This window comes from Cinclus cinclus, chromosome 2 (genome assembly GCF_963662255.1).
Source record: "Cinclus cinclus chromosome 2, bCinCin1.1, whole genome shotgun sequence".
In the NCBI taxonomy this organism is placed as follows: domain Eukaryota; kingdom Metazoa; phylum Chordata; class Aves; order Passeriformes; family Cinclidae; genus Cinclus; species Cinclus cinclus.
The window spans coordinates 43,394,765-43,407,711 of NC_085047.1; the positions used below are offsets into that span (position 1 = coordinate 43,394,765).

At 38.8% G+C, this 12,947-nt stretch overlaps 1 protein-coding gene across 1 annotated transcript in view; it reads right to left on the minus strand.

Annotated features, from left to right (window-relative positions):
* Positions 1-12,947, minus strand: part of PDGFD (platelet derived growth factor D) — a 136,311-nt gene that overhangs the window by 19,701 nt on the left and 103,663 nt on the right. The window contains exons 4-5 of the mRNA XM_062514587.1: positions 6,803-6,862; positions 1,337-1,538 (exon numbers count right to left, since the gene is read on the minus strand). Of these exons, the coding sequence (XP_062370571.1) occupies positions 1,337-1,538; positions 6,803-6,862 (262 nt within the window). The remainder of the gene's footprint in view (positions 1-1,336; positions 1,539-6,802; positions 6,863-12,947) is intronic.

Here is a 12,947-nt window from a genome sequence, read left to right on the forward strand (position 1 = left end):
GAAACTGTACACCGGTACTGTGTCTACTAAAACACTTTCTGTGCCAGAGGTTATTCTCCTACTCCAAGGACAACAGCCACGGAACAGCCCACATTCCTACCATTCACCTCTTACTCTCCTGGTCAAGGTGGACACATGAATGGCAGGTGCCCTCTGCCAGATCCTGGTTCAGGCACAGCAATGACCAGGCTGACAATCTAGCAGTATGGTGATTGCATTTCAGGGCCTGGGAACACTTCTTGACACAGCTTTCCCTAAAACAGATGCAGTCTACATATCCCTTTTAAGAGCAAAGCCTCATAATTTGGTAACAATTAAGTTACAATCATGGAACTACAATTCTCTCTCCCTCCTTAGAACATGCTTGAGGTATGGGGGGTGGGATCTGAGATGTAAATAAATGGCAGATTGCACAGAATTTGAATTGTGATTTGAGAATTATAATTTTAAAGTTATAAAGAAGAATGCATATGAATACACAACTTGAAAATAGATGACAACATGAGAATTCAAATAAAATCCTTCAGCTTTTCTTTGAAAACTACAGTGATTGTCATCCTGGAGAATCCTAACAGATCTCCTACATCTATACTGCACATGAAGAGCAATGTCATCAGGCCTTTCAGTGCACCGTTACCCCAGAGCACAACTGTGTCTTCTCAATAGTGTTTCTTTATCATTAATGCTTTGTACTGCCAGCTGAATGCCCCTTCGCTTTACCATTTGGTGGATGATTTGACCTAACAGAAGGAAACAAGAAACATAGCCCAGCAATGTGTGCTTTGCTCAATTACAGACAAACATGTTAAACCATAATAATGTTCCCTGCCAACATAATGAAAAACAGTGAGATGTTCACATTCTAAAAAAAAAACAGCTGCACATACAGGTGTCTGCACCAGCTGCTTCCCTAAGCACAATGCGATAAAAGTGATTATTCCTCACTCAACAGAGAACAGTCCCTAAGCAGGTATTTAAAGAAGGATGATAACACAGGTAATTACGAGCCCCACGCATTACACACAAGGCAGTGCTTAAGAGGGTAAAGCTGAGAACCATCTGTCCCAACATGTGGACCTGTGTTTTTATTTGTGAATTTGTAATTAAAAAGAGCAGTTTTCAGTCTGATTTCTCAAGTGAGATCCTGCCTGGAAATTGATTAAGGATTAAACTACACATCCCTGGTTTTAATAGGTGGTACCATTCTCTGTGACTCCAACAGGAACACGAGCATCAGAATGTAATACCTGACTGATGGACTTTCCTATGAGGAGTGAAGGAATATCCTGTCCTTGTCCCAAAGTATGCAGAAATATGTCCCAAAGTCTTTTCCTACCTTTGGACTTCCTGTCATGGTAGCTCCTGCCTCGATAATGGTGCCCACTGTCTGTGTAGAGATTCTCAAGGTCTTCTTGCCAAGAGTCCGGGTTAAAGTGTTTGAGCAGATCCTCCACCGTGTCAAATGCGGCAATGGTCTGATCCAGTGCTTCTGCCGTGAGCGTAGGGTCAGTCACTGATGGAGAGGGATAGGATACCCCCTAAGAGTGACATACATCTCAGTGTACTTGGAATAAATCACAGCACCACTTCAAACAACTGACAACAGTTACTGACGAACTCCTTTCAATGTTGAGTGAAACTGTTACTTCAGGCCATCTTTTCAAGTCTTTGGGCCAAGACTTTCTTATACCTGTGTTTTCTTTTAGCAAGGAGAAGAGATACCAAGAAATTCCCAAGCAAATCCCACAGGAGATGCAGGGAGCAAAAGCACTGCCACTGGTGGACTGTCAGTATTTACATGCACTCCTCAAAAGGAATGATGGTTGTCATATATACAAAGATGTAACGAAAATGTCTTTTGAAAGCACCGTAATGGCCATGGCCACAGAAATGGAGATGCCAGTTCTGTTGGTACCACAGCAGAGAAAGACAAATGCAAAAAGTCCACTAGACTATCTTTCTCTGGTCAATTTAGAAAATTTGGCATGGTTAGAGACTTGGAAAAATGGCCTTTTATTACCCAAAATTAAATATATTACAAAACACTGATGAATTGACATTGAACTGACCTTTTACCAAAAATACAACTTACTAAAGAAACAGAAAAAAACCATGATACTTGGATCTTTGGGATGCTGGTGGGTGAGAGGCTGAACACGACCTGGCAACGTGTTCGCAGCCAGGAAAGCCAATGATGTGTCCTGGGCTGCATCCAGAGCAGCGTGGGCAGCAGGACCAGGGAGGGGATTCTGCCTCTCTGCTCTGCTCTGCTCAGACCCCATCTGCAGTGCTGCACCCAGCTCTGGGGGGGCAGCACAGGGACAACACGGACCTGTTGGAGCAAGCCCAGAGGAGGGACACCAGGATGATTAGTGGGATGGAGGAAAGACTAAGAGGACTGGAATTGCCTAGAGAATAAAAAGCATCAGGGTGACCTAACAGTGGCCTTCCAATGCCTGAAGGGAGCCTACAAGAAAGATGAAGAGAAACTTTTTGCAAGAGCAGGTAGTGACAAGACAAGGTGGTACGGCTTTAAAAAGAAAGAGGGCAGGTCTGGAACAGATTTGGGGAATAAATTCTTTACTGTGAGGGTGGTTAGACACTGGAACAGGTTGCTGAAAGACTCTGTGGATGCTCCATGACTGACTGTTCACAATCAGGTCGGAGAGGGCTTTGAGCAGCCTGGTCCAATGAAAGGTATCCATGCCCACTACAAGGGGATTGAAAATAGGTGATCTCTAAGGAACCTTCCAACACTAGCTATCCTATAATTCTATGATCTCATTAATGTAACAATGAATATTTGGATGACCAACATAGTAACAGCCTCACAATTATATCATAACACCAAATGGAATATTTATTTTCTACCAGTAAGGATCAAGTACCATTCTTTGAGTGTTCCCACTGAACTTCTTGCACAATTTGACTTTGACAGAATGATTGCAGCATTTTCAGTTTTATTGACGAGGACTTGAAACATTTTTAAAGTTCTTCATTTAGAATCACAATATTCAGTATCCTGATATCACTTTTTCCCTTATTCAAGCACAAGGCCAAACAGTATGTAAAATACGTACAAGGAAAACTATTAATGCAGATCTGTTACTTTCCAAAGGACCACAATCAATTCTGTCCAACAACAGGCACAGTATAGTACATGAATTGTTTGGTTCAAAAAGTTCAAATGTTGGGGAGAAAGCCCTAGAAACCTAAATTCTTTCATGAAAACCCAGCTCTGGAGTAATGCAGCAGAAATATGCCAGTTAAAATGAATGGCTTCCCAAAATATTTGTTTTGCCTCATCTCCCAAGTAAATGCATATGCTAAACTATTAATCTTTGTGATTAACTTCATTCAGTTGGGTTGTAATTGGAGGGTCAACTCATTTGAGTGAATTCACTCACTTTTTGTAGGATTGTGTCCTTCAATTCCTCCTATAATGGCTTTAAAGTATATATATTTAACTTTTAAAATAAAGTACTTGTCTTCAATGGCAAGCTGTATCACAAACCTAATAATTCTTGGTATTTTCCTGCATATGTTTGCCAAAAATATGTACAGTCCAAATTATTACAAATCAGGAAGAGAATAAACAGCAACCATAAAAATAGTGCAGTTAATAAAGCATAGTTGCATTTTATGGCTTACCACCACAGGCCAAGAAGTTTCAGTGGGCGCACCTGTGACTGCAATGCCTCTCTAGTGAAGTGCCAAGACACAGTGCAGAGGCCTGCAAAAATTCATGACCCCTTAGAAAGGAAGGGACACCTCGAAGCTTCTCTCCTGACCTCTACATGGCTTGGAATAGAGACTGTCAGAGTTGGAAGTCTGGGCAGTTGAAAAGCTCACACCAGCAAAGTGAACCCAGCACTGTTATCTAAAACAATGCTGCAGAAGAGAGACACTGCAGCCAGTCTCAATTCATGCAGCATGCTAACACAGCTGCTGAGGTTACAAAAGGAAAAGGCACCTGAATGCTACTTTCTTACTGAGGAGAGCCGGGTGGAGCTCATGGCAGTCCAGCAGGGAAAGTTCAGACCCTGATTGCCTTTCAAAAGTGAGAGAGATGGTCCAAGGATGCTGAAGAAACAGAAGCGTAAGAACCAGGCCACTGGCATGTGGCTTACTCAGTGCAGGAGGTTTTTTCCCACATGTTCAACTGTACATATCTCTACAGAAGTGGAGGTCAAGCTGTAAATATGCAGGGCATTTCAAATGCATACAGGCAGCTGGGATTCCCTATTCTCTTTTCAAATAAAAGCTCCTACTCAAGAGATTTGTGCAGCTTCATTCAAACACAGAAGAAAGCTTAACTTTTTCTCAGTGACAGCCAAATCAAGAGGAATTATTTCAACAGCTGATATAGCCTCCTGGCAGCAGCATCATGTGACAGGACCAAAAGCAACTTCAAAGCTGCCAACCCAACTGCCTCTCTTTTGTCCTGCCAAAAATGAGGCGCTGGCTTCAGGAAAGTTTGTGCTTGTCATAATCTGACTTCTGAGATCACATCCAAAGAGGGACCAAGAGAAAATGTAAGAAGCAATGAGCAGCAAAGATCTTCCACATTACGGACCTCCTTTGCATTTCTTAAAAGCACTGAATGCATTTTTAGTTTACTGGAACACACAGGTATCTTTTTTGGTATGTGCTCTTGCCATTAATTTCTGTTCGCTCATTCTTTTCACTTTCCTATCTCTATTGTGAGCCTGACAGGCAATTCAATGTGCATCACAGTTTTTGTTGGTCATAAAATTACTTTACATATAAGGGAAACTAACCTTAACAGGAATTAGGTTTTGTTTCCTTTTTTTCCCTCACTTTGCCATGATGGGTTAGGAGCAGAAGCATTTTTTTAACTTTCTGAGAAAAATCCCAAACAAAAATACCAAACCAAAATATAACTCTGTAATAAAAAATTGTAAAACATAACTCTGTAATAACTCTGTAATATGTGGAAGAAAGTATTTTCTTACTAAAATTTTCATTCTGAGAGTTATAATGTGTCTATATCCTAAAATGAATCTTTGGGTTACATGTGGGTTTGAGAGAAGAAACTCAGACCTGCCATGCTACCTGATCATCAGCAGAATTGCATGTCATCTTGTCCAAGACTGGCAGGTCTGAGTTTGTCCCTCTGCCTCTCAGGACCATAACAGAAACCCTGAATCTTTCTCTCCAGAACAACTTGGATGTCCTCAGACATTTTCCTTGGTGCCTTTGTGAAAAATTGCTCAATCTCCCTGCCTTATATTCTCTGAGGATAAAAAGCACTTGTGGGTGCAATGTGCTGGAGAAAGTATATTTTATTACACAGGGAATGACATGGGAAAACCAATGAAACCAAGGTTCTGCTTCTGGTTTAGCTTTATGTTTCCATGTGACCTTGGGCATCAGCCTCCTACCTGGAATATTTGTATTGAACTTAGCTGCAACACATTAAAAACATTTTTTCAGAAAAAAAAGAGATGAACTTGGTTTTTCAATATTAAAAGTATACTGGGTTATTGTTTGGTATATTGCACATTTTATGATGTTAAAGATGTTAACTAACATGGCATTTACCACAGGCATAGCCTCATTTACATAGTTACCTGATGAGGGAGCCCTAGGCTTACCTTTTCAAGCATCAGCCTACCATATTTTTAAACAAAATATTCCATCACACTGATTTTTTCACCCAAGCCCACATTAGAATGAAAAATGAATCTGTGTATTTTAGTAAAACTGTTCTAGATTCTCTTGCTTGGCAAATCCAGTAGATCTCAGCCCTCCAAACATTACTCCTAAAGACTTTCAGCACAGTTGGTTCTAGGCAATCAGTGAATTGTATCATGAAGGGTGTCATTTGCAAATTCAAGAGTAAACACAAGTGAGACTAGCTTAACATCTAATTTTGGCAGCACAGAGTTTTCTCTGTATTTGCTGCCTGGATTGGACCCTTATCAGTAGAATTTATCCATATTTTATTTACAGCTCCTTCACCAGCTCCTCCTGGCAGCTGCTGTGACAGAGGTGCTATCATAAGCTCTCTTCCATGTCTCAAGTCTACTTAAGCCCTTACCCCCATCTCATGTGTTTTAAGAGGAGTTAACAAGAACCATGAAATGGTGCAGAGCAGGCAGCAAAGCACACAGAAGAGGATTGCCCATATTATGAATTCTCATGCTACTATGCCATTCCCCAGAACTGGGAAATGGCAGGGGACAGACTTTTTGCCAATGACACAAATCAAATGTAATTAAGAGAAAACTAAAATTTTGTATTAGATTACTTGGGGTCTTTTGTTTCTTAATTTTTCTCCCAAGCTGCAATTGACTGCTGAATATGGAATAACTGTATCTGACTTCAGATATAGTATTTTATTGAAAACACACACACACAAAAAAAAAAACAAACCCAAAAACAACAACAACAAAAAAAATCTCAGTATTGACAATGAAAGGCCAGATCCATTTTCCTGCCAGCCTGCTTTACGTATAGTCTTCCAGGTAAGTCAGGACATTCTATTAATAAAATTTTTAAGCTTGTATCTTGTATTTTCACATTGGCAGGATGAGTCTGAAAGCAAGAAATGTTTCCCAGTGGCTGTCTCATGTGTTTACTAACAGCTAAGGGCATATCCTGAATCTTCTATCCCTAAACACATAATGTTTGAATCTATTATCAGTTGGATAAAAACTTTATTCATCCTCTTTCAAAGGTGAATACATGGTTTCTCTGTACAGATGCCATTTTACGGAGCTGGATTCAAGCTACCCTTTCAATCCATCCATGGGCAAAACAGTGAGAAACTACTTACTGAAACAGAGCTTGTGACTGACTCCCAGTTGGTTTCTGAGGCCGCATGCTGAAAATCATCCTAAGGGGAGAAATGCACAGGAAAAATCACCATTAAGGCAATATCCTAAATTAACTGCAGAATCTAAAAAGCCTTTCAGCATTCAACATCTGTCATTTTTCTAATACAAAAGTCCCTTTTTAATACAAAAGTCCCTTGCCATGTGTCAGTCCTCAACACTTCAATAAAGCTACTTCCATTCAGGCTCCTCCCTATTCAGTGTTTATAGACTCCTCGTGCGCTTCCTTGGACAAGAATGGGAGAATACTATTATTATTGTTGTTGTTGTTGTTGTTATTATTATTATTATTATTACTACTATTATTATTAACTGTAATAATAATACCAATCTGATATATGCTGCTTTGCATTGCATAGCAGGACCTGATCTGGTCAAGGACATTACATTCATCTGCCAACATAAATATTAAACAACATCACTGAATGTCTACAATCAGAGCATTAATACAGTTGCCAAATGATCTGTTGGAAAGAATGTGAACAGGCTAATTCCCTGGTTCTACTTAGTCAAGGTGAAAAGCAGGGTAATCTAATCCATTTGAAAAGTAGTGCTAACATGATTGTACTGCTTTTGGAACTTGTGCTGAACAGTACATGATCATCACTTCACTATGTTTTGTTTCATCAAAAAACCCAGCCACGTGACATTCTCAGTGACAGTGTCATTGCACAGAATCTCTGGGCATTTATGATGAATTTGAGTACAGGGATGGGATTTATATCATCTGTCTTTGGACTTCTACAAAGCCAGTATCTAAGCTAGTTAGTCTTGTTTCCACTTACAATCAACTAAACCTGGCATTTCCGGGGTGCAAATCATCTGACCTGTTTTAGAAGCTTTGGGATGACAGTGAAACCTGAAAATGCACTTTTGTCTCCATTGTCTCTATAAAGGAAACCCCGGGGGCTGATCTAAGATACATATGTCAAAAATGTAGATACTGACATGTGGTCACCTAAATCCCAATCTACTTGTCTGACCAGTGATGAGCAATCATTACTTAAATAATGAAGAAGCCATTTCTTTAATCTTTTGGCAGCTTTACTCATTTCCAACTGGAATTAACTAAACTGTGAAAAATGGGAAAAAAAGGCAGCAGTACTGAATGGTTATTAAACACACACATGCAGTGACTAGCTAATGATTGGCATGAATATGCAGGTAAGGGGACTGAAGTGACAGCATACCAAGATTTTAATTTCTAATAATATAATTTATAATGAAAAGGTGTAAAGAAGATGGATCAATGCCTTGGCTTAAAATTTCATACTGACTCAGTATCTGATAAGCTTTTTTTTAAGATGGTAATTGAAAGGGGAATTGGAAAGTAAACCGCACTGCTGATGCTCAGTTGACTTGGTCCTGTATTGGACCACACACACATATATATATGCACACATTAAATTATTTCTTAGGAATGGAAAACAGAAAATTGATCGTATAATTTGCTAATTCACCAATAAAATGTTCCTTTAGTCAAGGAGGAACATAGCTGCTTTCAGATCCAGAATCAATATACTTGTTCTTTTAATGTTTTTCATTAGACAAAAATATTTAAATGCCTCAAAGGTCACAAGATTGTTTATCCAATACTGTTACCATTTCTTTTTCCTCAGTATTTAAGATTAATAGAAATTAAGAAATCCCATCACTAAGTGACCACTGAAGCTGCAGAACAATTAAAATGTTAATAATTATGTAATTTTGTGCTAAGAATACAGAAGAAAAACACTGGTGAAATTTTCAATTGAGATTTTTTTCTTAAAAACAGTAAAGAGATCTGCAAGCTATAATCAAGTCATATGCCATTCTGAATATGCCTACCTTGGCCACATTCTCTACACATTTGGTTGCCCAGCTCTTGACAAGCCACAATTTAAATTAAATAAAAATGTATTTGAAAAGCTCATGAATCCTCTGGTAAAGGCTGCCAGTTGCAAAACTTGGAAATAATTTCCTCTCTGTCATTAAGTTCCATTTAGAACTTCCAGGGAAAAAAAGTGGCATTGAGTTCAAAAGCACTATTTTAAAACAGAAACAATTTGCTTCACTGAATGTTTTGAAAAGACTGTAGTCTTGTATTCAAAGGAATGGACCACTTGTTTTATCTAAACACAGATATCAAAATTGTTTCTTTAGTCTGTGATTCTTTGAGTTGGTTCATGCCAGGAAACCCCTCCAAAATCCTGATATAGACACATGTACCACCTGCTTCTTGGATCTCAAACCTGATGACTGCACATTTCAACTCTGATTATATTCAATCTGCATAAACTATTCACAACTCTATGGCTTTGTTCCACCACCACTCAAGGCAGCTGCAGTCATTCTTGGCTTCTCGGTGCTTTCAACCTCTACAGTTTGGAGATTATTATTATCTGCTGGCTTCTGCTTGCAGCTATTTCAAATAATAATATCAAAGTGGTTCTCATCATTACAAAACCTTCTCCTCCTTCTTACCATTGCCCCTAGCAGAAACTGAAGGACAAATCTATTTTCAGTGCTATCCGTTCAATTCATTCTACCTCGTTCATTTGAATTTGCCTGTGATTGCCTTGGCTCTTGTTTTGCTGTTGTTTTTTCATTACTTAAAACATCAGTAAAACTTTTAGTTAAAACATGTAAAACCCCAGCAAAATTATCATATCTTTTCTTATTGAATCAGGAACAACAGGGTGGTAATAATTTGGCTGCATCACCTTGACAACGGTGCTTCTATTTTTGTATTTGTGTCATGGTAACATAAAAAACTTTACTAGAGACTTCAGCAAAGCATTGAATTAACTGTTCTACAAGCAGCAAAAATACAGGCAAAAAACCAGGACTACCTATCACCTTCTAATAGCACCTACACTCAGTGAAGAAAAATTACTTCCAAACATCAACTTCCAAAATTACATCTCAGCAAGACGAATTCTAAGTCAGTCCTCAGAGTCAAATATGTATGGACATTGATATATTGTTCCTGGCTCTGTTTCAGACAAAGAAAAGCTACTCTCTCCTTCACAGACGACTTTATAGCCTGTCTCACACCACTGATCACCAATGAGTGACAAGGAGTCACAGGGAATAATCGGTGTTTGACCCCGGACTTTCCCAAGTGGAGATCATGATGCAAAATCACAGCTATAAATGATGTATGAGACTGCAGAGACAGATAGCACTGCTACCTAAGGAAGATGATTTGCAGAATGGGGGCCCACGACCTGCAGCAGCACAGGCTCTGCTGGGTTGAAGCCATGGGGCTTGGAAAGGCCAGGAACAGAGAGGCATCAGGGAAACACTAGGGATGTGGCTGGGAAGTTCGCCAGTTTGTGAAGCATGCATGACTCACTTTGTTGTACCACCCATGTGGCAAAACATGCGAGTACTCCCAGCTATGCTGATTTACTGCCTGGTCCTCTAATTAAAAAAAAAGAAGCACTGTGATTCTTCACTTTTTAACATAGTTTTTCACTGTAGGTTAGTCTTTTGTCATCTTGGTGCATGACTGCTATCAAGACGGATGCCTGGAATAGGCAATAACCACCACAGGACAAGCACAGCATGCTGACAGCCCTCTCCAGCACAAAGAAGCAGCCCCACACCTCTATAAACTTCTCTGACAATAATTTTCCTTAATCTGCAGGTTTCTGGGGTGATTTTATTTGGTAAAAAATTGTTCATCTGACAGAACAACTACAAAATATTGCTCGGGAAAGTTGAGGCGATGCTCTCCACTTCAGTGAGTGGGAAAGGCTCTCAAAAGAGCTGCCATTACGAAGAATCCAGGCAGCCCCCCTGACTGATGATTAGGGCCCACCAGTTCAGCAAGGTCCTCTCCTAAAGGAGCCACCTTCTCTACTGTGTCCTTCCATTCAGAAGGGAGAAAGGGTCAAAATGAAGGCATGTTCTTGGGGCAAGTAAGCACGAGAAAGGGGAAGAATGAAGTAAACTGAGAAAAAGTTAAGACAGAGAAGCTGAAGCGTTGAACTCTGCCTGTGGTCACCCTAATTGTGGTATTTAGACACCACTATTATAAACAATCCAAAATAAAAACATTGTCTTGAAATTTACAGAAGAACAGGACTAAGGGAAGTACTGAGACACACAGAAAATCCTGCAGGAACAAATCATGGGTGAAATGCAGCATGTTCAGAGAACTCCAGTATGGAAACAAAAAGAAGTTGTGAGCTCTCCTGGAATATAAGAATTAGGGATGAAAGACAATGGCAGGTCTGTAATGAAAAATTAAGAGCAAACTGCAACTTGAAGAAGAAAGTGACAAAATTATCTTAAAATTTAGATTAATAAAAAGAAACTCAATGACATCCATTGTTGAACAACAGTCAACATGTATCTATTGCATTCAGAGCTATGTGTAGACAGGTAGCTAATAAGCAGATAAACTTGTATTTGTATATATTAACAACGAAGTAAACAACTTGTAAATCTTTCTTTCTTTTTTTCCTGCTCCAAGCAATAGTACCTATAGTCTCAGAATCAAATTTACAGATATTACATTTCCTATAGAAAGCGACACATATTTCAAGCAAATAAACTCCAAACTCAGAACATGCTGTATAACAGAAATTGTGTTATACAGTACAGGCAAAAGAAAAATCATAGCTTCATTTAAAGAAATGCCATGATACATATTCAAGGCTGTACACTTCAACTGATTAAATTTAATTTCTCATGTAGCATTTTAGTACACTCCAATTTCTATAAATATAAGCATATAGACTTCTGCTTTGAAATATCTTTTTCTTGTACCATACTTCCATTTTGTCACATTGCTGGGTTTTAATTAGGTATCAAAATGGTATTTATTAACACCTCCTAAGAATTCTGAAAGATACCTACAGCAGGCTATTAGTAAGCCTGTGTTTTTCTCACAGTTTTGATTTTTCTTACAGTAACAATTAAATCATTGTTCTGTTCAGCTCTGCTGATAGGACATTAAAATGAAAAATACTGAATTTGGAGAGCATGCAACAATGCTGGTTTGTAATCTGGGAATCATGCCTTGCAATGAAACATTAAGTGTGGGCCAGCGTCTTTCAAGAAGGTTAGATGTGAATTGACCTTGTCTCCCCAGATAATAACCCATACTCTGCTAAAAGAGCCTACTATCAATGTTAACAAGCTCTTTTATTTGGCGGTGCAAGCATTAATAAATCCAGGTAGCTGTAATGTGAAAGCAGAAATATCCAAACTGGACGTATGAGTAAATTTTACCACTGACACCAGCTATTATTGGAACAGCTAAGAAATTAACAAATACCTTTAGTAATATTGAATTTTCTTTTTGTTTTTTTTTTGATGCAGACCCATAAAGGCAGGCTATCCATGACAACAGTATTCTGAAGTCAGGAACAAAAGGTCAGACAGCCACCAAACTGTCTGATCTCAAATGTAATAGTGTGATACTCACCCCTCAAAAAAGACATATTTTGAGTTTCTGAAGCCCAGTTGCCACTACATATCAGTATTTTGAAACCTTATCAGCTAAGTTAATGCTAGTGCAAGGCAACATAGAAAACCCCTCTTGATTTTTTTCTGACACGTTTACTAGCTATAAATGAACAGGAAACATAAGATACTTAAAATTTCAAAAGTTTAAGGCTGCAATAATGACTCAGGTTATCTGCAGTTTGTTGAATTTGTTTATGAAAAGCTGAAGTAAAACTGAAGCAGAAGAATATATTTAATAAGCTGTGTACTTAGGATAACTGCAGTTTGTTGCATTTATTTATGAAAAGCTGAAGTAAAACTGAAGCAGAAGAATATATTTAATAAGTTGTGTTTCGTCAATACTCCTCTTCATCCTTCACCTAGCTCTGGAAACAGGCATTGCTGAGTGCATAGGGGAAGAATGTCAGAGACACTGACTTTTAAATGATCTGTCTAAAAGGTCATATAATACTTGCTCAAATGACATGATAGTTATTCCTTTGAAAAATCAGATGTTAGCTGACACTATTATGCCTATGAGCATCCTGTTTGCTACTTATACCCACAAGAAAATGTGCAGGACTTCATGAGAATGCTGTATAAATTGTGCGTTACCTTTATTTTTTCCATTTATCTCAGAGGCCTGTC